This window comes from Elgaria multicarinata, chromosome 16 (genome assembly GCF_023053635.1).
Source record: "Elgaria multicarinata webbii isolate HBS135686 ecotype San Diego chromosome 16, rElgMul1.1.pri, whole genome shotgun sequence".
Taxonomy (NCBI): Eukaryota; Metazoa; Chordata; class Lepidosauria; order Squamata; family Anguidae; genus Elgaria; species Elgaria multicarinata.
Genome location: NC_086186.1, coordinates 10,708,762 through 10,735,833, shown reverse-complemented (window position 1 = coordinate 10,735,833; position 27,072 = coordinate 10,708,762). Strand labels below are relative to the sequence as shown.

General features: G+C 39.7%; 1 protein-coding gene across 1 annotated transcript in view; it reads left to right on the top strand.

The window, feature by feature from the left end:
• NEO1 (neogenin 1) overlaps positions 1 to 26,117 on the top strand; it is a 102,135-nt gene extending 76,018 nt beyond the window's left edge. The window contains exons 18-28 of the mRNA XM_063142236.1: positions 321 to 459; positions 1,855 to 1,962; positions 5,494 to 5,688; positions 12,062 to 12,130; positions 12,429 to 12,573; positions 12,921 to 13,159; positions 13,656 to 13,748; positions 16,677 to 16,835; positions 19,184 to 19,441; positions 20,756 to 20,892; positions 22,507 to 26,117. Coding sequence (XP_062998306.1) covers positions 321 to 459; positions 1,855 to 1,962; positions 5,494 to 5,688; positions 12,062 to 12,130; positions 12,429 to 12,573; positions 12,921 to 13,159; positions 13,656 to 13,748; positions 16,677 to 16,835; positions 19,184 to 19,441; positions 20,756 to 20,892; positions 22,507 to 22,590 — 1,626 coding nt within the window. The 3' untranslated portion in view covers positions 22,591 to 26,117. The remainder of the gene's footprint in view (positions 1 to 320; positions 460 to 1,854; positions 1,963 to 5,493; positions 5,689 to 12,061; positions 12,131 to 12,428; positions 12,574 to 12,920; positions 13,160 to 13,655; positions 13,749 to 16,676; positions 16,836 to 19,183; positions 19,442 to 20,755; positions 20,893 to 22,506) is intronic.
• The last annotated feature ends 955 nt before the right edge of the window (positions 26,118 to 27,072 follow it).

Below are 27,072 nucleotides of genomic sequence, written 5' to 3'. Positions count from 1 at the left end.
CAACCTTGTACTCCTTTCGGCGCCTCCTGAAAACATCTTTATTCCAAGAAGCCTTTCCTTAATATGCAGCCTTGAATCTCTGTTTTTGCTTCTTTTAAATTTTGTTTTAACTGTTTTATTCTGTTTTTATTTTCATTTTATCTTGTACACCGCTCCGAAATTTTTCAATGGGGAGCGGTATATAAATATTCTAAATAAATAAGTAAATGGTGTGAGAGAACTAATGGAGATGAAATGACAAGATAATGTGCTGGACTGTTGCCATAGTCAGGATATTCAATAAAGTTGTCCTCATTTTGTGACCCTTTGATTTTTCATAGACTGCAAATACAACCACCTTAAGCTTCTTAGTAAGTGGCTTAAAACCAAACACCTTGTATGAGTTCTCTGTGATGGTGACTAAAGGCCGAAGATCAAGTACTTGGAGTATGACAGCTCACGGAACTACTTTTGAACTAGGTATTATTATTGAGTCCTTCCTAAAAGAGTTCACTTTTTACAGGTTGTATCATTGTTTACTCTTTATATAAATGAAAATACTGTGCTGGTGATGACCAACTGTTCATTTCTTTCAGGATGTGAAAGAATCCCCAAATTCTTTGAAAAAAAGACATTGTATAGGCAAATCAGTAGATTTCATATGCAAGAGATTTTTTTTTGGGGGGGGGGAATAAAAACTTTCATACTTGCCTTATATCTAATAGCGGCTAAGGAATAATTTGTTCATTAATAATTAATTGGGGGATTATTTAATTATTTAACAAGTAAGATCAGACAAACTCTGATCTGATCCTTGAAGCAATTGCAACTACAAGCTCCTTTCATTTTAATGTGATTTGCTGAAGTAGCGAGACTTGGGAATCAGGCAATTGCAGCAATCAAAAGACCTAAATTCATGCATACACACTTTCAAAACCATCTGCTAAACTCCTTGTTTTTCACTTGTCTGAAATTCTTTCATATTAACTTTAAAGTTTTGTTTCCTTGTATTGGGGACAAATGCAAATGAATGCCTCTGAATATAAAAAAAATGTTTAAAGCATGCAAAAATTTAAAAAAATTTGCTTGCACTATACGGAGCAAACTTGTGGAGTTAATATAGATTTAATTTCATTATGTTATTTTTATTTGTTTGTTTGGGTTCCACAGAAGAGCAAATGATTTGAAACTACAAAATTGAGTGTTAGGTCTCTGTCTTTTGGGTCTACCATGTGAGATAAGACCCAAGTCAGGAGCACTAGATCATATGGTTACATTGTATGTGCATGCATTGATCTAAAACCCATCACCTGAAAAGTATGAAGGCCCTTTAAATTAATGGAACAGCTGGTGACTTTCACATGTTTTTTAGATGTGTATTTCTTGCATTCTTATTCAGTAAATCATTTTGAAGCCCATTCTTAAGTTATGTCCATCTCAGTTCAATAAGAAAGTTAACATGTGTTTCTTGTTTTATACATGCAAGTATAATTACAAAAAAAAACCTTTCTGCCCAACACCCCCATTGCTAAAGAGGAATACAGTAAAGAGGAATTCATGTATAGTGTTACTGTTTAATACAGTGTTCTGAACCGTGAAGGAGCTACATCTGCTGGGTTATGATTGTCTGTGGAAGAGAAAAGAGTATTTATTAACCCAAGTGTGTTAGAAATAAAGGGGGAAGAGGCACTCTTCAAATATAAAGAGAAACTTAAAATCCTTAGTATTCATATTGCTACTTCAGCAGAAAGTTTTTCAATTATTGCTGCAGGGCGTATATTTTTATAGCTGAATAGAAATATCTCCAGCAAAGCACACTTAAGAATAAAGCTGATATCACTTAATATGTGTTTCATTTAAATATCTTTCTTGCAGTTCCAACTTCTCCCCCAAAGGATGTGACAGTGGTGAGCAAAGAAGGAAAGCCTCGAACCATCATAGTCAACTGGCAGCCTCCGTCTGAAGCCAATGGCAAAATTACAGGTGAAATTTCATGTGGATATCTTAGCATACTTACGATGTTATTCAGGTTAAATATACGGGAAGGAAAACTATTAAAGATATTGGAGAATACTGATAGAATGCTAAAACATTTTGGTTTAAGAACAAAATGGTGGATTTTATTATCTGCATATCATCTCAACATTTTTCAGTTGAAATAATTGAAGCTTGAACGTTTAGGTGGCTTAACGCTTTATTTAACATTACTATTACATGATAAATAAAAGCATCAAATATTTGGAGGTGGGGAAGGATATAGTAAATCCTTAGAATCAAGATTGAGTTAAGAACCTTTATTAATTTTAAATAGTATTCAAGTAAGACACTTATATTGGCACAGAAGACGGACATTTATGTTGGCAAATAGATGTATAGTCATGATAGCTGTATGGAACCCCCAAGTTCAGTCAGCATGTCACTGGGTGTGATTCAGAAGGGTGCTTCTATGACTTGGTCGAAATGCCTAGATTTTGTGAGTGCCTTTGAGCCTTTTGAAGCGTACAGCCAAATTCTTTCAAAAGGTGTCTTCTACATGGGTATCTTGGTGTACAAATCACCCGGCATACGCACATGCATGCATAGACTCACCATGAGTGTCAGGCTCTTTCCACTACACAAAGTTGTTGCTAACATCAAACATACGTTGATTAAGAGTAGTTCCTGGGATTTGTGTTTAGTTGAGCAATTATGGCCACAATCCTATTGTATCTGCCCTTGATACTCACGAACTTCCGAATTTGGAGGCTTACAAGTATCCAGTGCAAAGCGGGAGGCATAGGAGAAGCAATCCTCATCTTTACCACTCTTCTCACTCTGCAGTTTAGCTAGGTGGATTTTTTCACCTGTCTAGCTAAGGCTTTGGGAAGGAGGCTGGGGAGGCCTGGGAATGCACCGTAAGTGTTCCCCTCTCCCCCTTGCCCACCAGCCTGCCCCCTTTCCTTTCCCACCGAGGTCATCTTTGTAACCTCTGAGAAGCAGCCAGCGCAGTTCTCTCTGCACTGGCTGTGAAAGTCCCGAGAAGTAGGATTCCTGGATCCAAGGTCGGAGCGCTGTCTCCAGCCTCAGATCCAGGAATCCTTACTATCCTACAGGTCCCCCAGGCTCTGACTAGGGACCATAGCATTGCTTTCTAAATCGCTTATCTTTATAAAGTCCACACTAGGCTTTGTTATCTGTAGGTTTAACCACCTAATGGTGAGTGACACTAATCAGAGGGATACACACTTTGGTTGCTGGCACTTTGGTCTGGATATCCAAAAATCCATTCCTTAGGATACTAGATGAAACCTGAGTTCGCTTAAGCTGAAATTGAATATCAGGACATGGGAAATCCATATTCAGAGTTCTCTGCTTTTACCCTTCTGGGATTATGCTGAGCTGTATGGCTAGAAATTTTGAGTTAAGATTTGGTACTTGGTTTTTTTTAACCTGGTTACATATTTCCATGATTATTTGAGTGCTGCTTGAACATGCTGCAACTCTGAATTTCTTTTAAAGTATTATATGGCAGAGAATACATATAAAACATCCTGGTGTACTGATTTGTGCTCTTTGAAGCACTAGCTTTTTATAAGAGCACAATAATTTGTGGTAGTAGGAGAGTGGGTGGCATTCCACCCATTACAAACCACATGTGGGCATTGCACTCATAGGTACACGAAGTAAGTAACAGCTGGAGAGAAGTGTCCATTAATTTCCTGAGGCCACTGTGGTTGGAGGGAAATGGCGGGGTGGGGGTGGGGAGGTTGATTTCCCTCTCCCCCTACCCCCCACACTAACTCTACATGCCCAGACCATTTCCTGTCCAGGCAGCCCCTGACCAAGTTCCTTAAACTGACCAAGTTCAGAAATAATGTAATGCTGGATGAACTATGTGAAAGGGCTGCCCTCTGGTGGAATATGTTTTATAACAGTCTAAAATACAAAACCTAAACTGAAGCCTTAAAAAGAAAGAAAGAAAGAAAGAAAAAGGATTAAATACACCATTTTCTATTAAGTTTATTCTAGTTCTTCTAATTTTATGCAGGAATGCTGCTGCATAAAAAAGTCTTATCTCTGTTTTTTAATAACTGACCCTGTCATGTCATGTATGTTCACTGATATGTGAAATCAAAGCAACCACAAGGCTAAGAACTTCTCACTTGTACCATTGTCCTGCATCCCCAATAAATAGTTTTATATTGTATTCTGTAGAGGGCCCTGTGGCCAAATTTTCTAATCTTTTTTCAGTCCCTCCTTTAGATCAGGATATGGGATGGCCAGGAGAGCCCTTCTTTTTTGTATGACATGGTTGTGGGGCATGTTTATGTTCATAATTTCCCCTGAGGAAATGTCTCCTGACTGTTCTTCCCTTCAGGAGAGAGGTGTGATACAGCAGACACACTAGCCAAGGGCATAGGTAATGGAATGAAATTATATGTCCTGGCGTGTCTCTCATTGCATTGACTTGTGGTTATATCCTTTGATAACTAACATTTAAAACTCTGCTTCTTGCTTCCAAATAATTCTGTTCTTTTTAACAAAAGACCTACTCTTCTTGGGCCAGAACTATCAGAGGAAAGAAAGAAGTGGGCCTCAAGCTGGTGCTTGACAGTAGTAATTTATTTTGTGAAGAATACCCAACGTGACTCGACCAAAGATATTTAGCTTAGGATCAAAGATCATATGTCTTATTCTGGTACATCAAAAAAGCAACTGAGTCAAGCATATACTTTCTGCCACTTTTCTTCAGCTATGCAAGTGGTTTTCTTGTGTGAGTCATGTAATATGTGAGTCATGGATTTGGATTTAGTAGTCCATATATTTATATGCCACATTTTCCACAACTACAATGTGCTCAAAGTGGCTGACAAAATAGACAATGTAAATACAACTGCCATGTTGCAATATAACATTAACAGTTCAACAATTCCAGTTCATCTAAAGCGAATAAAAAATTTAAATGAACTTAAAATGTAGCAATAAGTCAGTTAACAATATCCACTATCTATAATATTGGCATTATACCCACATTAAGCCATTCATTCAACAGTTCATATTAAGAGACATAATGCTATTACTCTCTATTAGAACATTTTGGAATTCCCAGATATCACATAATTTAAGCATCTAATATCTGTGTAAAGCAGCCTCCTGAAGAAAAACTACAACTTGCAGAAAAGACCATTGGAACAATCCATGCTCCTTTGAAGTCAGTAGCTTCAATTAATCTAGATTTGCTTCCTAAAGGTTTAGGGAGTGTAACTCTGTTAGCAGTCTAGCAACTTCTTAGCAGACACTAATTGAGGAAATAACCCTGACTTTCCTTCTGTAGTAACTGAAATGAAGCAATCAATTGCTTGTGTGTCTTCATTAAGAAAGGATGGTAATGAAACATGAAAAATAAGGGTTTGTCCAGTTGTTTCAAGTGCCAGATATCCATTTATACGTCCTTCTGCATCATGTTCCAAATACTTTAGAGTCCTTGGATATTTGTCTTCATAATTAAACAAATGTGTTTTCTTTGTTGTGCAGGTTACATCATTTACTATAGCACAGATGTCAATGCCGAAATACATGATTGGGTCATTGAACCAGTAGTAGGAAATAGATTGACCCACCAGATTCAGGAGTTAACTCTCGATACAGCATATTATTTCAAAATCCAAGCCCGCAACTCCAAAGGCATGGGCCCTATGTCAGAGGCAGTACAGTTCAGAACACCTAAAGGTAGGTTGATCTTGCAACTGAGTGTGTTTTCTGATTAAAAGTATAAGACAAAATTCTTGATTTAGCCTGCTACTGGAAAAGGTGAGGAGAAAATAGAGTTTTACTGTGACAACATGATCTCCTTACATTTTTATGAAGATCTTGTGTTACGCATGGTAGCAAACAGAGTTGTTAAATTGCACGCACCAAAGCAGAAAACACAGGCAAACAGGTTTTAGGAACATTTCTGTGGGTGGAGCCTGTTTGTGGTTCAATGAACCAGAACACTGAGCCAAGACCCTGTAAATGTTCCTACTCAAATTGTTTTCATAAGTGGTCTCTTATGGGCGACTATTTGTCAGTAAACAGTTTTCTGTGCATTCCCATCTTTTGAACAGATATTTGTTGCCTGGATTTATGTCGTGTAGTGCAAGACAGTCTGTGGTGAGAATGTGAATTATTATCATTTAGGGATTCCTGGGAGATAACATCAAAAACACACACCTGAGTTTTTGGAATATTTCTAAATATGAATGATTTTCTTATGGGATCTGTGTATTTCTTACTGTAATGTATGGAGAACTGCTGAAAAGTGGAAAACAACCCTGTTGGGTAAACTTGTGCCAGTGAACTTTGGTCACTTCCTCAGATTTGGTGATCTTTCTCTTGTTTCTTTCTTCCCCTGTGCTTGTCCTGGTAGCTGAATCTTCAGATAAAATGTCTAATGACCAAGGTAAACCAATGGACATGCTTTCTCTGCCATTCCTTCTCTTGCAAGTACTACTGTTGTCTTGCTAACAGCATTGTACTGTTAAATGCCGAATAATGAGCTCTTGTGAAATTTTAAAAATTGAAAGCGTAGTGTGTGTGTGTGTGTGTGTGTGTGTGTCTGTGTCTGTGTCTCTGTGTGTGCTTGGAATGAAACCTTTTGTCTTGTTAGGCAGTGCAAGGTGGATGTGACCATGCTTGGCAGCATGTATGCAAATACATGCTCTAAGTAAGTGGCTGTGTCCAGATATACATAATTTGAGCAGTGAGCACACTGTGAGAGCCCTCCCACTGTGCTTTATTCAGACATACAATCTTCTCTTAAGGACTAATTTCAGGGGAACCCAGTTCTTCCTGTTGGCAACTGAAACCAGCTGTACACAAAACTGATTGGATTTTTCCTTGCGAGTTCATGGTCATTACCCTCATCCTCTCCCCCAGAACAATTTTCAAGTTTTAAAAATTGATTTTGTTCTGTTCATTTGTTCTAATCAAAATTGCAGTTGAATGGGCACATAAACAATGAAAAATGGACAGACTTTTGAAACAAGGGGGAGACAGTAGACTGCACCAACCTCATTGGTATTCCAAATATAGCAGGAAGCTGGGGTCAATCTGCTGGGGAAATAAGTACTACAACTTCTGTTTTTAGGTGTGTCTGTATTCTTGTTTTTTCATGGATCTATGGATTGCAATAAAGAAGTATGGTATGGTATCCCTTTGTGCTTTAGGTCATTCCAGTAAATCTCAAACATAATGTACAACTGAACATGGAGCTTGTTCAGCAAAACAAAACCCAACTAGCCAGCATGTCTATTTGCACCTGTGGTCCTGATCTGGTTTATATCTAAACCTTGATTAAACTGTAGGAAATATGGCAGTAAAGTTGAAGATTCTTTATCACTTCTGTGGCTTCATGACACAGAACTCACAGTTTGCACAACACAAGAACTCATGGTTTGTTGTTGGGTTGTGAACTGTGGTTTGGTCATGGTTAACAAACCATGGTTTGCTACTATGGCTGGGTTCAGACAGCACAATAACCCACATTTCAACAACCACCCATGGTTCAAAAACCTACACTCAAGATACTCAACCCTTGAGTGTGGGTTATTGTGTTGTCTGAACCCAGAGAGTGATAGGTTTATTATTGAAGAATATGGCATCTGTTAGTGTGTGTGCTCATGTTGGGTGATAACCAAGGGTCAGAATGACAGTCTAGTGAGTTCTAGGTATGTCCTGGAAATAAAGCAGTTCTGATCATCCCTAGTTCAAAAACAGAATTATTACCAGCAATGTGCTAATAGTTGGGAGAGTCTCTTGTGTTCTTTGCACACAATCCAGAAAATCCAGGGCTCTAAAGCTTTTTCTATACTCATATTTGCAGCCACAGCAATTTTGTAAATAGTTAAGTCAGCACTTGTGAGTCAGAAGTAATTATGTTTAGGAATAGGATATAATTCTAAATTTGGGAATGGGAGGGAGGCAGGGGGATCAGACACCAGATTCTGAGTATAGGATTGCAGTATTGTACAGTAAAATACCTAAATATGTGTGTTTAAGTTCTTCATGGTATCTGTCCATCACATACAATCACACCTCCTCCTCCTCCTCCTGGCTCTGCACTTGTGCAAAAACCTCAGAAAATTTCTATAGCTGAGGAATTTTGGTAGGAACCCTCCTCCACCATCCCAATGTACGTATCCCTAGCAAGTTCCACTTATTCCCTCAGTTCTCTTTCAGTGGCCATTGTGGTAGTCTCATGAGGAAACTTCTCTGGGTACTGCCATTCTGAAAGAGTTCTGGTGAAGTTTTTTTTTTAATTATTATTCCCTTCCTCCTTTTCTAGTATTTGTTGTTTTGTTTTTTCTAAATCTAGCAGTTGCTAGATAGGCATATGTCCCTCAGGGCTCCTTTTCACAAATTTGTCCATTGTGGCAATACATTACTTTTGACCATTGGGCATTCTTTGTGCCTTTTCTGTCTGGGAGAAACCCATAAAGTCAAAGCCTGTCCTCATTGTTAGTCATTTACCAAACAGGCTTGAAGAAACTGATCCAATAGGCTGTGAGCCAATAGAGGAAAGCACTGGAGGCTGTGGAAGAGCTTAAGGAGACTACGGTCCAGCCTTCTCCTAGCTCCACTTCATTTGTCATCAGCTCAGTGTACCAGCAGATATACGACTTTTGGACTTTCCTCTGCCTGGACCCAGGTAGCCTGGAGTTACCAAGGAAAGATTCAAAGTTGGACTAACTTTCTGTGGGTGTAGCTTTGTTTAGGTTTTCAAGAATTTGCCTCTTAAATTGCCTGGGAGATAATGCCAGGAATCATTCCAGTTCCTTGTCCAGGGTTTGGAACTCTGTGTAGATTGCCTGGGATGGATTTCACCAGGAATTCACGAGACCTTTCCCTTGTGTTTGGAACTGTGGAGATGACAGTGGGGAAACCACATTGATGAGGATGTCAGTCATGCTTGTAGCAATTAGCTTTTGACTGTTCTGGAATTTCTTAGAACCAATAGCTACTGACCATCATCTATATTATTTGCGAAGCATGTAACCATTAAGCTTTTGCTATGAGATTTCCTGCAATAAAGAAGTCTCTCTGATTTGGGTGCCCCATGTCAGTTTGTCATAATGTGTGATTGACTAAGGGACTGGGAGACTTGACAATTTCTGCTCCTTCAGAAATGCTATGATTCTGGTTACCAATAGCTGTATCAGTCTGGAGGCAAGAACTCATTCTGATCGCACCAACGTTGGAGGATGAAATCAGGGATGCTTCCTCAATCCAACCTCCTCCTTTGCCGTCTCATCAAGATCGATACTGATCAACTCAGTATGGAAGTCCTCAGAAGCAACACCATGGATCCCGTTTTCTCAGTGGCATTCATACAGAGGGATCATACCTCTCTAGACATTTACCAGTGGTGCCAGTTGTGATCCAGATCCCCCTTCTCTGACTGGGATAGACACTCAGAATTGGAAATGCCTTACAGGCTCAAGATTGGAACATAGATTGTATAAACCAATACCTCTGGTAATACTGCTACCCTCGCCAGGAGTCCTACAATTGTGGGTCTTGTTGGTATTGTTCAGTGCCTTAGGCCATGGTACCGAGATTGCTGGACGATGATGGAATCTTGCTGGCTTCCCCTCCCATTATAATTTCCCAACCAATGCCTCCAATTATGACTTCTCATTGAACTATAACGTCTCAGAATTTATGCCTTCAAGTATAACTTCCCATCCAAGTAAAAATTCCAATCCAAGTATGACCTCCCAAATGATGCCTCCAGTATCAATTTCTCAACCAATGGATCAGTCACCCTCACAGCTTCCGCCCGTTCACCACTTGACCGAGATGCCTTCACTTGTGCAAGCTCCACCACACCCGACAAAGGTGGAAGATGTATGCCATCACAAGCCAAATCCTCTAGGGGCCTCCCCACTTTCAGGGACCAATGGATATCAGTTGGACTACTCTTTACAGTCTTCACTGCACCCATCCATTTCTTCTCTGGATGCAGCAGTGGGATCCCAGGATGCTATCTCTCCATGTTAATGCCATACAAAGCCCTAAACAACTTTGAACCAGGATACCTAGTAGACCACCTTCCAGGTGACCTTTAAGCTCATCAGAGGAGGGCTTAGTGGTCATTTCAAAATGAACTGGATGTCGCTATGCAATACCCTGACAGTGGGCCTTCCCTATAGCAGCACCCACCCTTCAGAAAACCCTCATTCAGCTTGGGAGGCAGAAAATGTGTCATCTTTTAAATGCCTTTTGAAAACACATTTGTTCATCTAGGCTTTCACTGTAATTAAATTAATCACGCCTCTCCATTTTACTGCTCCTTGAATTGTTTTTATTGTAGTTGAATGGGTTTTTATTGTGAATACACAGATGTCTACTCAGAGAACTATAGCTACAGGTAAGCAACCTGACTTTCCTGCATTCACAAAGGAACATTAAAAAGTTCCCTTTAAATACATACCCATTTGTATTTTTCATTTTTATAAAAGAAATAATGCATTTATGGACATAGAGCCCTTTCCCCCCTGCTGCTTCTAACCTTAAGCTGTTAATTTTGTACTTGTCTGTACTGTTGTAGCAGTAATTCACACATAATTGTAAACTAGAACACAAACATAAAAACATAACTTTAAGATGTAAGAGTATATAAATTGTATGTAACATCGCACTACGTGCAAGTTTAAAATTATAGCAGGGCAGTAAAGACTCTTAACCTGCAAACCATGTGTTTGTACAATAGAGCTTACTCTAGTGTGAATTCCAGATGCTTAGCTGTTGTTAGTGTTGCAAAAGCAGTATCCTATGACACTTTAAAGATTAAATATATCGTAGCGTAAGTTTTCATGGGCCAGAACCCTCTTCATCACATGCATGAAGTGTCATCCTTGGGATAATACTTCTTGCATCTGACAAATGAAAGCTTATGCCATAATAAATGTATTCAGCTTTAAGGTAGTGCCGGACACTGTTGTTTTCACCCAGCTGTCAAGCCTTCCTGGTAGATTGGGTGTGAAAGAATCCTTTGCAAAAATCATAACAGGGTCCTTTATTCTTCCTTTGATTTAGCATCCCCAGTGAGCAAGATTTCATGGGTCATGGAAGGCATCTATGCTGTAGAATAGACTGAGCTGAGCTTTGGTTTTGGTGCTTACTCTCTCTACGGGTCCCTTTGAGCTTATGTCGCCTGTACATTGTCTTCACTGTGTGCCGAATCACTGCCAGGAATGATATAGCTTCCCCCACCCACTATCCACAAAGACAGTTGTCAATAAGAACTGTATTTTTAGATTTGGTTACCATCCTCTCATGACCAGCACAAAATGAGCCATCCTTCCCTTGCATTCTTCATGCATTCCAGAGAACTCTGGAAGATGTCTCTCACTTCATCCTGGGTGAAAAGTTGAGTCTTGTCTTGTCGTTTGCTTTCTTTGAAGTGAAGTAGTGAGTCATTCTTTGAAGTGAAGTAGTGAGTAGTGAGTCATTCACTGTTTCTGTCTCTTTTCACTACCCAGCAGAGAACAGGAAGCAATATGCACTTCTTCATATTCTTTGGGATATCATGAGAATTTAATATTGAATTACTTTTATGTGTTTCCTAATGAATAGTATGGGTTTTTTCCAGTTAGGATTACCCAGGACAATATTCATAGAACCCTCCCTCACCTTTCAGTTCTAACATATATAGGAAAACATTTGCCATCATCTTCAATGGCTGGCATAGGCTGTAGTAGGGTAAATGTTGATATGAGAGTTCTATAAATTCCAGCTATTCAGAAATAGTGTTAGAACATATGGAATCATGAAGCAACAGTGGCTCTGACATTTGTAAAATATTGCACCTTGTTCTTACCTACCCAGAAGGCATAAGTTATTACATAGTGTATGTGTACCTTTTTCTTTCTTTTTTTGCATGTGTGTAACTCTTGATGTAGTTGGGCAGAGAATTCTGGCTCGCGTGAGTGTCTGTCTGGAATACGTCTCTGTCTATTTAAAAACAAGACTTAACTGATGTGTTAAGAAGCAGGTTTTAGAAAGATGAGTAGGGCATAAAATACAAAAAAAGTAACACAGTTACAATTTTATTTTCCAGCATTGGGGGCTGCTGGAAAAGGAAACCGGCCAGTGGATGTTGGGACAGACTATAAAACACCCATGAGTGGTAAGTAATGTAATTTCTGCTGACAACAGAGGCATTGAAATAAATTCATGTTAACATTTCCTAAGAATAGTTGGGAGTGCCTTTAGAGCCTAGTGTAGGAGGCTTACCAAGAAAGAGGAAGATCCCTTCGAAAATCCTGGCAATGCAGGATGTCTCCATGGAATCGTATAGACTTTTGTCCAATACAAGCCATAGTATTTGAGGTTTCATCACTAGTTTCATCTGTTTATTATCCAGACTCCGTTTCCTTAGGTTAAAACTCCAAGATGTTTCTTATCATGTTTGTATTCTGTTTTAGGAAGCAACAGCCCTCATGGAAGCCCTTCCCCTCTGGAATACAATTTGCTTCTGGTGATAATAGTGTCTGTGGGAGTGATCACGATTGTGGTGGTGGTGATTGTTGCCGTCTTCTGCACTCGGCGCACCACCTCTCACCAGAAGAAGTAAGATGTTTCAGCAACACTTTCTTTTAGCTGTTTCCTGTTTTGGAATATAAAGTGAATTACTGATCAAGATACCTGGCTTTGTTTAGTACAGTAAAATAAAACCCCTGAATACTGCATTCACGTAGACATGATTTTAGAAGTCTGGTAATATAGATGGGGATAGCTGTTAGACCCTTCACACACAATGTCACATATACTGTACAGTTGGGCAGTGTTGATGTGCATAGAATAAATGTCAGGGGACAACTGCAATGTGATGGGTGAACGGCTGCTTGGAGGAAAAACAAAAAGTAGCTTTATGCCTGCCAACGAATGCATTAATATACTCTGTATTGCTTTCAAAGGAAGCGAGCTGCTTGCAAGTCTGTGAATGGGTCTCATAAATACAAAGGGAATTCCAAGGACGTCAAGCCCCCTGATCTTTGGATTCATCATGAGAGGCTGGAGCTGAAACCTATTGATAAATCTCCAGATCCCAATCCAATTATGACAGACACACCAATCCCTCGTAATTCTCAAGATATCACACCAGTTGACAATTCCATGGACAGCAATATCCATCAAAGACGGAACTCATATAGAGGTGAGTTTTGGTGACATCAAACTAAATTTTAGTCTTGCTGCTTATTGTATAATCTTAGATCGTTATGTGACCAGATTGTAGAGAAGAAGATTTTACTAAGATTCTTAATTTGATAACTACTTGCTAATTAAGTTGCATTTTTACAGTTCATTTTAATAGTAATTTGCAGGTAAATCATTGCATGAATAGAATCACTAGCATTAATATACAATGTAGTATTACTGCTAATAGCATTATTTGCATCACTTTGGAGAACCTATTTTGGCTTTGGAGACCTTCAAAACCAAACCCTGCTGCTAATCTATTTGCATGAGCTTTCTGCAGAGGAAGACTAAAATGTTTTTGAGAGTTATTTTTTTTTTGACGATCAGCAGGAGTCTTTTTATTCGAAATATTTGTTTTAAATTATTAGTGGTTAAATCCTCCTGTTTGCTGATGGGGATGTCATCAAGGTCATCAATATTATAGTATCTAACATTCATTGTTCTTTATCTAGGCCATGAGTCAGAGGATAGCATGTCCACCCTTGCAGGAAGAAGGGGGATGAGGCCAAAAATGATGATGCCATTTGATTCTCAACCTCCTCAGCGTAAGTCTAGCCTTAATTATTACCCACCAAGCCATCTTGAATGAAACATTTCTAATTCTCTCTCATAATGCATGGGAGTAGTCTGATGAATGTGCACTTAATCTTGCTTGTACCTGAAATATATTTAATGCTAGGAAAGTTCAGAAAAGAAACATAGAATTGTCTAATCATCCCGGAAAGAATGTCAAGATTATAAATACTCAGAGGCGTGCCGAAATTGAATTTTGAACGTCTGACATTTTTAGATATAAATTATATTTTCCTTCAGTTACTCACTAGGTGAACATTCGTATCTTCTCTCTCCTCCCCACCCTTTATTTGGACCCCAGGCAAGATCTGGAACCCAGGCAAGATCTTATTTTTGCTGCCAGCGCGTAGCACAAGAAAATGTAAAATGGCAGGTGATCTCTGAAGGCTATGTAAGACTGCTGATGAATTTTTAGTTACTAGTCTTGCATATTCTTTAGATAAACCCCATACAAATGTAGTTTCCAGGCTATTTAGTCTCAAGGCAGCTGCAGCAGCTAATTAGAATCCACTTCACATCTTTCCTTATTACTCAGCGTCAGAGCAAGGAAAGGTAAATACAAGCTAATTGGTCTTCTAAAAGCAAATGCCACACCACTGGTAGTTATTATCTTAATTTAGTGGGTCTCAACACATGTAAAAGGGATCCCAAACAGCAGAATGTTCCCCAAGACAATGAGGAGACTAGTCCAATAATTGACAAGTTCAGTCAACATGCCCAATCCTGGTGGTGGTCTAGGTGCTGTGTTGTGGTTTTTAAAGATGCAAAGGCTAGGGAATGAGCTGTAAGTCATGGTTATGGAGATTCTGACCTCTCTGACCGGGTTCACGCATGACAGCAAGCCTTCGTGGGTGAATTTCCCCATGGGGTTTACCGTTTTGCATTTAGAAATTCAAGCCACGCAGGGGCACGCCACAGCTTGTCGTTTTGTGCAAACCTGGCAATAGGGAGTTATTGGGGTAGTGAGCAAGCCACCCAGAACCAATGACCTCTTTCAGTGCTACAGTGAGAAGCCCCACAGGGAAATTCATTCACGGTGGCTTCTCAGCACTTTGTGTAGAGGTGATAGCAACCTGTCGGTGATGAGCCTCAGTGGAGTAAAATGAATTGAGTGAGGACTGATAAAATTTAATAAGCAGCAACACTCCGATGCTATTTGCTCAACCCCCATTTAAGCAACTTACAGTATATCCATCCATCCGTTCAAGTGGATACGTCTCAAGCACTTTGTGAACTTGTTGATGAACTCATTTAACTTGATTGCGTTTTGAATGCTATGTTATAGATAAAATGGCAGCATTCAGAGAAATCTAAGACAAATCAGTACAGTGGGTTGAGAAGGTCTTGACTGACTGTGTTTTGTATGATGTCTTCCAAAAGAAGCTATGTGTGCTGGAAGTATACTATGGGAAAGAATGGGTGGGTTTATTTTTATTTGGAGGGGCTGGGAGAGTAATGGGATATGGTGAACAGAAGAGAGTTACATGAATAGTGAAGGTCAAAAGACAGGAGGAGGGGGAAAAGGAACAGGGTGATTGTGGGTGGTACTCAAGGTTAGTGCTAGCATTATAAGAAAAATAAATGGAAAGATGAAAAACTAAGGGCTGATTAAAAACAAGTTGATTGGGAACTAATGAATTATTGCTAAGTAATGTAATCACACCGACATAAAAAAGCTATTTCAGAAGACTTGGAAGCTGAAAAAACTGTTTTGTTATTCTCCACTGTGATGTTGAAATGTTTGTATATAGAATGTTCCATGAAGAAGAACTAAGCTCTGTCTGTGTATTTGTGTGAGGCGGCAGTGGGAGGGGAGATGCAGGGTGATATTTTAATAAATAGTATCACCAAATTTTCATCATACCAGTAACCACATTAAAAATATTTCAGAATTTTAACATCTTTACAATTGCTGTCTTCCCAATATTGCTATAACTATACATTGAAATAAAATTCAGCTTTACAGTTTCCAATGTCCTTTTACCATGGTGTTCTGTTTACTGATTCATTTGACTTTTATTCCCATTCTGTGACACCCATACTTTGTAGTTCTGTGTAATGCAGACATAACATTTAGCCATGTTTTGACTATTATGGTTTGCAAAAATGGTTTTCAAAAGTATTTTACTGAACAAATCTTGGTGAAGTCTATATTTTTGCTTGCCTAATGACAAGCATCTGCAGGAATTTTCCTGTATATACATCCCATGGTAGCAGGATTAACTCGCAAAGCCTAAACTATGTCCTGCTTGCTCATTCCTGGCCGATGGCTGGTTGGCCACTGTGCGAACAGAGTATTGGACTAGATGGACCCTTGGTCTGATCCAGCATCAGGGCTCTTCTTATGTTCTTATGGTTTCACTGTATGTTTGGGATCTTAGTCAGAATTAAGACAACAAACCAAGATTCATCATTATGGCTGCAACAAACCTCTTTCATTAGCTGTTACTCTGTTCCTATTTTCTTTGGTTTCTAATATATTGCTTCCTCACCCTGCTTTTCTTACTCTTTAACTTCCTGAAATGTATCCCATTCAGTTTTCCTTTTTTCTTACTAGTTCTGTAACAGTTTATGTAATTTGACTCCATATTTATATCCTACTTGATCATCTCAACATAGAACATGGATACTGGGAAACTGTACGGAAAACACCCCTCTTCCTCTAAAAATAAAATCATGTGTTTAAATAATAGAAAAGGCCAGAGTCTGAAGTCCTTACTTCCTAGTTTTATATCCCAGCAAATTTCATGGCAAAACAGACTTTGTTGTTCCAGTACACCAAGGGCGCTTTTTATGCACTATTTTGTGGGGTGGGGAGATTGAATGGGTGAGGGCACACTTTGGCATGCATGCTGGTTGTTCTGTGTTAAGCATTTTTTCTGTCTTATGTTCATTCACAGCTGTGATTAGTGCTCATCCCATCCATTCCCTTGATAACCCCCATCATCATTTCCACTCCGGCAGCCTCGCTTCTCCAACCTGCAGCTATCTCCATCATCAGGCCAACCCATGGCCCGTTGGCACATCCGTGTCCCATTCAGACAGGGCTAATTCCACAGGTGAGAAGAATAACCTGGGGCACACTTGTTTGGAAGCCAGCCATTAGTAAATGAGATGTGAAGATGAGAACGTATGCCACATACTCAAATCCCATTTTTGTGTATATGTGTCAGGCAGGCTGGTTGTTCATACAGTCTTGTTAGAGGTGTCCAGTGACTTGCTTGGGCTGCTGCCCTAAGCCCATTTACTATGAAATAAACTCTACTAAACTCAGTAGGGCTTAACTTCTAAGTACACATCCATAGGATTGAGCTGTTAGTCTTGTGATCTTTTTTCCTCTTGTAACAAGCGTTCCAGACATATTTTATTTTTTAGTTTAACATTGCAACACTACTATGCTTAAGTCTTGGTTAAATGCATGATTGTGGAACAGCTTCCATGTTTTGAGCTCTGAGGATAGGGTTGTCATTTCAGTGTTTGTGAAGAACCCTGCAGGGAGCAAGAGAGTCCGCTCTTTTTCTCAGAGATATATTTAAGAATGAATAATTTCCCTTTCATATTTGGACTCAACCCAGTCAATCATATGTTGCATCTGGATTAGAAAAGAAAGGATAATAATGCCCCCCTTTAGCAGCATGTTTTATAATTCAAACTCGCTGAAAGCCTGTCTGTCCCCCCTATATAATCTGCAGGTGCCATTTAATCAAGCACAGTTTGAACATTATTACAGGGTTGATAACGTGTGTTTAAACAGCAGGGTAGTACAGAAGTGGACATTTTCTGTTTAAGAATTGAGGCTTAGTGTGCCTTCCTGAAGTATGTGTATGACATCTTGATGGCTGCTGCTCAAGGGACTCAAACCAGCCTTTAAAAGATTGAAGCACCATAATATGTGCATGGACTGCTGGCTGCTGCTGTTAACCCTTTGAGACATAACTTGAGAAATTGCAGTTAAAGTTATAGATGATTAAATTACTTACAGCAAAATAAATTCTATGGCCCCTGTCTGTAGGTTCTTGATTGTTCTGAATTGCAAAGGAGGTGCTACTGTTAATCGGGAATTTCACCAGAATGCCTCCGTTGCCAGCAGCCAGATTTTAAAGATCCTGACTTTGCTAAAATTATTACAAACAGCATATAAATTGAGTGAATGATTGCTGTTGCAATAAAAGCCATCTTTGTGCAAATCTGAGCCTGTGTAGCAAAGAAGAGATATTCCCATATATTATATATGTTTTTTGTAATTCTTCTGCTGTATTGAGTTGTTCTAGATGCTTTTACTGGCACATTTTAAGTACGCAGAATTTTATTTGATCCAAGGTTTGATGGTGATCCATTTTCTCTATTTTAGGATTTAGATTTGCATAATTTGCTGTCTCTTTATTAATGCTGTGAATAGTGTCTTTGTGGTGAGGATAACCCCTTGTTTAATTAGAGTACTAATGGCTTCTTTTTGCAGCAGTGTACGCTAAAGTAAACTTTGATATCAGAGTACCCATCATATATCTTTCTTAATATACACCAGTAACATGGAAATGCACAGCGCTGAAGTACCTGTACCTAGCATAGCTAGAATAAAATTCTGTAACAGCTGGTCCATTTTAAGAAAATTGTGTCCTAGCTAAAGATAGATGAATATGAGAGCAAATTTGGAAGTATTTAGATAACCCAGTAAACCGATTTGTGTTTTGATTAGGTAACTTGGTTTATGTGACAGTAAGACCATTCTAAAAAGAGACAGTAGCTCTTTTTAAAAGAAAAAGTACAGTTTAAAAGTACAGTTTAAGTAACAAAGCAAAAGAACCTACCGACGGTCTACAGCAGCTTTTCCCAGCCTGGTGCTCTCTATATGTTTTGGGCTTCCAACTCCCAACAGCCTCAGCCAGCATGACCAATAATCAGGTATACTGGGACTTGTAGTTCAAAATATCTGGAGGGCACCAGGTTGTGGGAGGCAGGTGTAGAGGTTTATATCTTTTTATTCTCCCAGCATTTTAACAATCTATAAATACATTTTAACTTGGTGTTTTAAATTTGTAATTTTGCACTGCTGCTGTTTTTATCTGGTTGAGCTTTTATATTGTATTTTATATTACGGTTTTATACTGTTGTTTTATACTTTGAATGGTTTTAATTTTTGTGAACCGCCCAGAGAGCTCCGGCTATTGGGCGGTATAGAAATGTAATAAATAAATAAATAAATAAATAATCAAACATTACTTGAGCCTTTGGGCAAGTTTCCCATCCTCTCAATTGTGGAACTCGTTTAGAAAGGGGAGCATTTAGGACTTAATGCTGAAGTGAACATTTGACAACTTTATTCCCCTAAATATGCTCAGAGACTCTAGTTTCATGCTAGCTGGACTGTCGTGTTGAAATAAAACAGAACTTTTCTTTTCTAACCCAGAATCTGTTCGGAATACACCTAGCACAGATACCATGCCAGCTTCCTCATCTCAGACATGTTGTGCTGACCACCAGGAGCCAGAAAGTGCCACAGGATCTTATCTGCCCAGTACTCAGGAGGAGGAGACAGGCCAAAACCTCCCTACTGCCCATGTTCGCCCCTCTCATCCTCTGAAGAGCTTTGCTGTGCCAGCAGTCCCACCCACCGGGGCAACCTATGACCCTGCCTTGCCAAGCACACCTTTATTATCCCAGCAAGGTGAGTGCCAAGGAATGAATGCTATGGAAAGGTGAATCATGAATGCAAAGGATAGCTTAAAGGTCCTGACAAAAGAGGGAGAAATAAGGTGCTCCTCTGAAGCCTTTGATCGTTGTAAGAGCATCTACAGCACTGTTGGTTTGGATCAGATGAGGACAGGCTGCAGTCCTAGGGCCCTCAGCCTCGTTCCAAAGCCCTCTGCTAGTGATCAGTTCAGACTTCTTGCAAGAGCAATCTGTCCCTCCCCAGCAGCCTAGTGGGTGGGGAGTAGTAGTGGGGGGGGGGGGGTAAAGAGAGAAAGGGGTGTCAGAAAGACAGAGAGTGGCAGGAAAAGAGAAAGTGTGGCAGCGCCATCCATCTTCAACATGCAGCCCCCAATAGCTTACCCCCGAGGGAATGCAGCCCTTCACAGAAAAGAGGTTCCCCACCTCTGATGTAAAACACGTCTCACCTAGGAAAAAACATGTACTTCGAGTCAGCCTTATTATTTTGTTCCTTCTCCCCAAGGTGTTGTCTCACTTAGAGTTAAGTTTTACTGCGTCTTTCCTCTCTTGTGTGGCCTCACTGAACCGCTCATGTCATGGACATTATTATATGATGTAGAATGTAGCACGCTTAGTATCTTACTGCCATGTATATAGAGCAATCAATCATGCCCAATAAAATCCAATCCATAATGGAGGAGTTCATTGGGCATTATCAGAAGATTGGCAGATAATTTAGGGACATGCCACAACATGATTAACTGGGACTGGGCACTTTGACTGCTTCACGCCTGTCAGCTCCACAGACTCCCAGTCTGTTTCCAGGTCTGATTCAAAGTTCTGGTTTTCAACCCCGCATAATTTTGGGACCAAGTTTCCAACCTGAATCACCTTTTCCCATATGTGTACCTACTTGAATATTAAGATCTTCTTCAGAGGCCCTGCTCTGAGGCCTCTTCCAGAGAAGATAAGGTGGGTGATCACAAGGGAGAGAGCACCTTTTTGGTGGTAGCATCCTGCTTATATAACAGTCTCCCCAGAGAGCCTTTCCTGGCACCATTTTTATGAACTTTACAGCACCAGGTAAAGACTCACTTCTTCTTCACACAGGCCTTTTAAATAATATGGTTTTAGCCTGAGCCTCGTAGTTTAAAATTATGTGTTTTTAGTTACGTTTTCAGCTGTTTTCATTGTTTTATACTGTATTTGGCTGTTGTATTTAAAGGCATGGCTTGAGCTTCAAATCTTGTAGGAATTTGACTCAACCCTAACATAATGGCAGCAAATGACTCTGCACAGTTAGGCTAACCTTGGTCATAATTCTGTTAAGCTTCTAGCCATCCAGTTCATTCAGTGAAGACCGCATCAATTGGCACTTTGGGGAGAACCCGGCCTCCTATGCCAGTCGTGGTCCCAAGTGCCCCCGAAGTGCAGGAAACAACAAGGATGCTCGAAGACACAGAAAGTGTAAGTATGGAAGATAGCCTCACCTTACTTCACTGCACTGGAAGCTTTGGCTGTAAATGAGAGTAAAATTAATCATAATTCAGATTGAACGTATTTTTGAGAATTAAAAGAAGTGAGTAAGACACTGAGCCAAACCGTAAGTTTATGGTGTGATTGTTTTTCACAGTATTTTTGGGTTTTTTTCTTCTTTTTTAGTGAGTTCCTCTGTAGAGATCACTAAGCTTTCTAGAAGGCAAAACCTGTTAATTTGATAATAGTGTTTTATCTAATATAAGGCATTTATAAGATGCTACACTGCTAGGATCCCTGCTAGCAGACTCCTGTCCATCTATAATTGTGTATTGCTGCTCTTTGATAGTTATTATTTCTTCCAGCGTGATGGATGTGGCAGGGCCATAGTTCAGTAATATAGTCTAGGTTATGAATGCAGAAGTTCCCAGGTTCAGTCTCTGTCGCACATGATTTAAAAGATCTGAAGTAGCAGAGCTGGGGAAGATCTCTCTGACTGACAATCCTCTCAACCCCCTGCTAGTCAGAGTAGGCATCACTGGGCGAGATCTGCCAGTGGTCTAACTCACTAGAAGGCAAGCTTCATGTTTTTATTCTCCTTTTTCATGTAATTTTCTCTATAGGATGAAATGGTGTAGCTAGAAGCCGTGCAGCCTATAGTAGTGGTGTACAAATACACACACACACTGAAGGCCACTGTATTAATTATAAGTTGGTCCCATGCCAAAAAATTGCCCATCAGGTATGGAAAGTTGCATTCCCCTAACGTTTGGGTGGAGATAAAAATAAATTAAACATCTCATGGCATCTGGGACTTACATGGCCCTTGTTAGAGAATACTTCATTGCTCTGCTTAGGGGGCCTAGCTTTCATTTTGAACAGCCAGAGTAAGTTGCTTACTCTCATGGGAAGCTGATAAAAGATTGGGATCAGGTAGGCAAGTTCATTGCTCATTTCTCATGATTTCTAAACCCTTACATAGGGTTTTCCCCCCAAAGGCAGGCTCAAAGTTTTCACATGAGTGGGCTCCAGTATTTTGAAGAGTAAGGATACTATATATCCCAAGTATAGTTCATCATCTTCCAGGGTTTTAAAAATGATACACAAATTCTGTTAATACAACTAAAAAGTTATTAGCACCCCTTTGTTCATGAGGACTTTTCTTGAGCTGAACAATTTGTTTGCCCATTCTCACCACGTTTTTCAGCAAGATTTGGTAGATATTTGGAATATGCCTAGAATCATTACCTCATAGGTATTGTCTTGCGTGCAAAGAAGTTGATTATTATTTTTTTCTCTTTCCTCTCTCTCCCCATGCCTAACCCCCACCCCCACCCCATCACATTCTATTTCATTAATTCACTGTTTACTATTGGTCTGGGATTTGTTTACATGCTGGATTCTGGTGTTGCTCTTGCCCGCATCTTTCTCCTTGCATTGCTTTTGCAAAACAGGACGGGGGCATTTCGATTTCTATAGTAACATAATCCATCCAATAAATGCAGCTTTGCTGCCATGTCTCATGTCAGAAATGGCTTCTTCCCCCTCCCCTCCCAAAACAATGCAGCTCATCTTGTCCAGTAACCCCTGTTAAATCTCCTGCAGAATTATGAACCGGATGAGCTGACCAAAGAGATGGCCCACCTGGAAGGACTAATGAAGGACCTTAATGCCATCACGACAGCATGACCACCTTCCCCAAGGAACGACTCCAGATCCTGTTTCACAGGTCTTGGGACTTGGCCTTGGAGCACAAGGAAATGTACAAAGACTAGGGGACAGCACAAGAAGGACACACAGCCAGCTACAGCATCAGTGCCACTGCTGGTTAATCAAGCGACTTTTCTACTCATTGCCCTGAAATGAACCTGTTGGAAAGTTGGATTCCACTTCCTACTGAGATGACACGTGAAAAGGGGGGGGGGGGAATGCATCAGGCGGACGAAATCCAGTATCCAGAGAAAGAAGTGGACTTAGCGTTAATTTGAGTCAGGTTTTGTCTCAGTGCTGTGACCTTCCCTGCTTTTTTCAGTGTTGGACATTCACATTTATGTACAATTTTATTTGTGTGTTTTTATTTTATTGTATCTTTTTTATTAAAAAAAAAAAAAGAAAGAAGAAAGTGTAATCCGACGAAAAAGAAATTTGTGTTGTTTCCCACAGCCTAGACGGATGTTTGATTGCTTGTTCTATTGTGTACGGGAATTCATTGCCAGTGTGGGTTGTTCAGTTTTTTTTGTTTTTAGTGTGTGTATAATTACATCACTTTCCAGCAGTTAATCCATGGCCTTGGGGGATGCTGCATTGCTATTTGTAAGCTTTTTTATTTTTATATTATAATTATTAAAAGCCTGACTAGATTCTCTCTCATCACTGTGAGATTAGCTATCTGTTTGGATTGAAATGTAACACTGAGAAACTTTTTTTCTTTTTCTTTTTTTGCTTTTGTGCATTTTTCAATATGGGGTGGGAATAGGGTTGGAGCAAAAAGCCAGAGTGGTAGGAAGTTACATTGTTTCCCAGGAACAATTAAATGCAGCTTTATCCATGTGAGTACTTCCAACCATCCCATAGTATATGCTCAGGTGGACAAATGTAATGTGTGAACTGAATATTCCTGGATAGTAATAGGAACAATTCCCTGATCACAGTGACTGGGAAAAGTACCACAGTGATCATGTGAATGGCTGCTAGCTACATCTGTGTTTACCCAGTTTGTCATTGCCCCTGTTCATGTGAACACATACCGAAAGTCAGTTGGCATTGCTCATGTGGACAAATAATTTTTTTTGTTTGAACCAGCCCAAAGTAAGGTAACAGGTCAGAAAGACTGGATGAAAGCACCTTTTTCAATAATCTGCTTTGTGAGCTAGTCATTCAGTGTGTCTGGTTACTAAATTACAGGGGGGATTTCATCGAGAAATGCCCTCCCCTTATAATGTAGGGTCCTTTAGGATCAGATACCACAATGCATCTTAGCAACTGAACTTTCTTTTGTTTTAATGTTTCATTTTACGATCTATACCTCTTAACATTTACATTGCATCTTGAGTTTTATTCCAGATCTTTTAATGTACAGAGGTCAGTCATAGATCATGTGTAGGCCGCCTTTCTCTGTTAGTTGTACACCATGCGAAAACGCTGTCAGAAGTATATTTAGTGTTGAGCCATAATCAAAACAAAATGTCTTAGCAGGCTTATTCTAAAACACCAAACACAGGCACAACGTGTCATTCTGGCGCCGCCTAAGCCAGAGGAAGGGGTGGTGGTGGACGAAAAGGAATTCTTTATAAGCAAGTGATATTTTATTTCCTCTCTGTTATCTAGTTACTACCCATACCACCATTCTCCTTTCCAAAAGAAAGGGTCTCTACCATCTCCTGGGATGGTCACTTAATGAAAAAGAATCTGATTGGTAAAAAGGAGGTTCTTTTGACATTCACATGTACACTTAAAGAGCTGTAGGGTGGGGGAGAGGAATAGATCTTACGGGTAGTTTTATGTGGCAAATTTGTTTGGGCTAAGCAGTGTTCCATCAAGTTCAGTGCTGGCAATGGGCTTAGGGGAGTCAGAGAACGTCCATAACCCTCTTCGCTTGCAGGGCTGTGATGGTCAGCAGGCCTTATAGGGTCCTTTAACTATCCATTTGATTAAGGCTGGAATCGTATATTACTGGCCAACTCAAGTTTGTAAACCTCCAGCCTCCAGTATCCAGGAGATACTGTTTGCAGGGGAGAAGAGATAAGTAGAAGGAGGCATGCTTACGCCTTCCCTTCCTCTTGGAACAAATTATGAAAAATAAGAATGCTGGCATTTTTCTTCTGAATACTTAAATTGACTAGAGTGGCTTCTGAAGATGAAACACAGAATAATAAATTAATCCAATCAAGTTACCCACTGTAACATATGCAACAGAATTGTCATGCTGGATCCAACCAATAAGCCATCAATTTTTGAATAATTTATTAATTTTTACTATTATATCAAAAGTGCCATGAAAATGAAATGTAATCCATCTAGCTCAACGTTCCGTCTTCCAACAGTAACCATCCTGTTGCCTCAGAGACATTCACAAGCATAATGTTAGGATGTAAATTCCTTTCTACCATATCCTTAATTGTAACAAATTATTTGGAGGCTTATTTTTGGTTGGTGTTGGGGCAATCCATGATAAGTAAAACATGAGCAGACTGGCAAGCCTGGAAAATAGATATTCAGAAAAAAATCAAGGGTGGAAGAGGAGGATTCAGACACCGGTCTAGATCCAATTATCTGTTTTCTGTGTGTGCTGGTGATTTTAGGCTGAGTTTTGTTATTGCCACACACACATCATCCTCATCAATCAGAAACAGTGAGGACATTTTAGTAGTACATTAAAAGCCTCACTCTGGTGCACAGACCTTGCAATACGCTTTTCTGAATTTGGCTGTTGTTTGTGATCCAGAGCCCTGTACAGTCAGGTTGGGTGACTATATCCATGTTAAGCACCATTTAGTGGAAAGGCACGTTACAAATTTAACAAATAAATTAAAAGGGGCTTCCTATTCTTGCGATAAGGAATGTTCCACATAACCGTTTTCCATTGCAGAGACAATGTTCCCATCGCAAAGAACAGGAAATCCTTTCAGTGTGGAGGGTTCACATTTCATCCACTGTGTTCAGTTGGTGCTCCTCAGATGTGTACATTTCTCTCTCTTACCTATACCCAAAGAAATGCCATCATGTGTACTCAGTATTTCCCCCCACTGGTGGGTTTTTTGTGAATATATTGCTACTTACGCCATGAATGTCAATATTGCCATGAATCTGGGAATGCGGTTGGGGATATTTTTAATAATAAAACAACTGTTCAAAGTTGGGTTTTTTAAGGTTAAATCTAAAAGGAAACATTTATTCAAGTCAGCGTACAATAAGTCTTGCACTTTTCCACATTTTAACACTGTTTTTTACATATCTTGTGACTTTAAATTTGGAACATTGTGTATCTTGTAGTGTCATAGCCAAGCTGCTCTGTCGCAGCTTCCTCCAGTTGAATATGGAGAAGGTGGGGTGTATATTGTTTTTCAGTTCTGATGTAGGAGAGTTCTGAGGACTGCTGTAAACTTCTACCTTTCTGTACATTTTTTCCTGTAGTATTTGCTGTATAATCTATAAATTTTTAATACTGTCATGTTTATTATTTGGTATTGGATATCCAATACACTTTTTTAATCTAATCAAGGTCTGATTTTTGTCTAGAGAGTTGTTGTTGTTATTATTATTATTATTATTATTAATTTGCCTTCCCATTTTAGCAGTGGCCCTTGATGAGAATTCCAGAGCATCGAAGCCTCGGTTCAGTACTACAATCAGGAAAGAAATAAACTCCTTTTAAATACAAAATATAATATAAGTGAACCCTTGCTAATGATTTGAAAGGGGTTAGATAGGAACATCTGTAGTCCAGAAATAAAGGATTCTGAGGTAAGTGAATCCCCCATTCAGTTATTGCTGAGTTCATTGAAACAAGCTTTGTTAGAATGGGCTTTTTATCTTATGGAGAGAGCAATCCTATAGACAGCATCTGGGGGTGGAGTGGGGGGCATAGGATTCTTTGTTCTGGCTACAAGGTCGAAGACAACTACGCCAGCTAACTTTCTGCGCTCGGAAACCTGAGCACAGAGACTAAGAAAGGGGGTCAGTCCCAGGGATGGCGAAGGGAGGATACTGTCCTAGGCTCCTTCCCTCGCACTCCAAACAGCCATGGCTAGATGGGTGAAATCACCCATTTAGCAAAAATGCAGGGTGACCAAAACACAAAGGCAAGGACCACCTCTGTGCTTCGGCCGCCCTCTGTTAGGATGCTTGGCAGCCCCAGAGTTCGGAGGCTACAACAATTTCCAAAGGATTGCACCCTTAAAAGAAAATCTCAAAGAGATGTACATCTGAAAAATGTAGGGTTTTTTTTTTTTTAAAAAAAAGCTGATAGCTGGTGTCTTGGTAACCAACCATTCAAGATGGCTCAAAAGGGTCAAGCCATTTTTTTAAAAAATTAACTGCTTTTTTCTTTTTTAAAGAAAAGTATATAATTACATATAGTTGTATTCAATGGAAGCCCTACTTAGATTAGATCCATTGAAATGCATGGGATACAACCCACTATTGTATTTTCAAAAATAGTTAGGAGTAGCC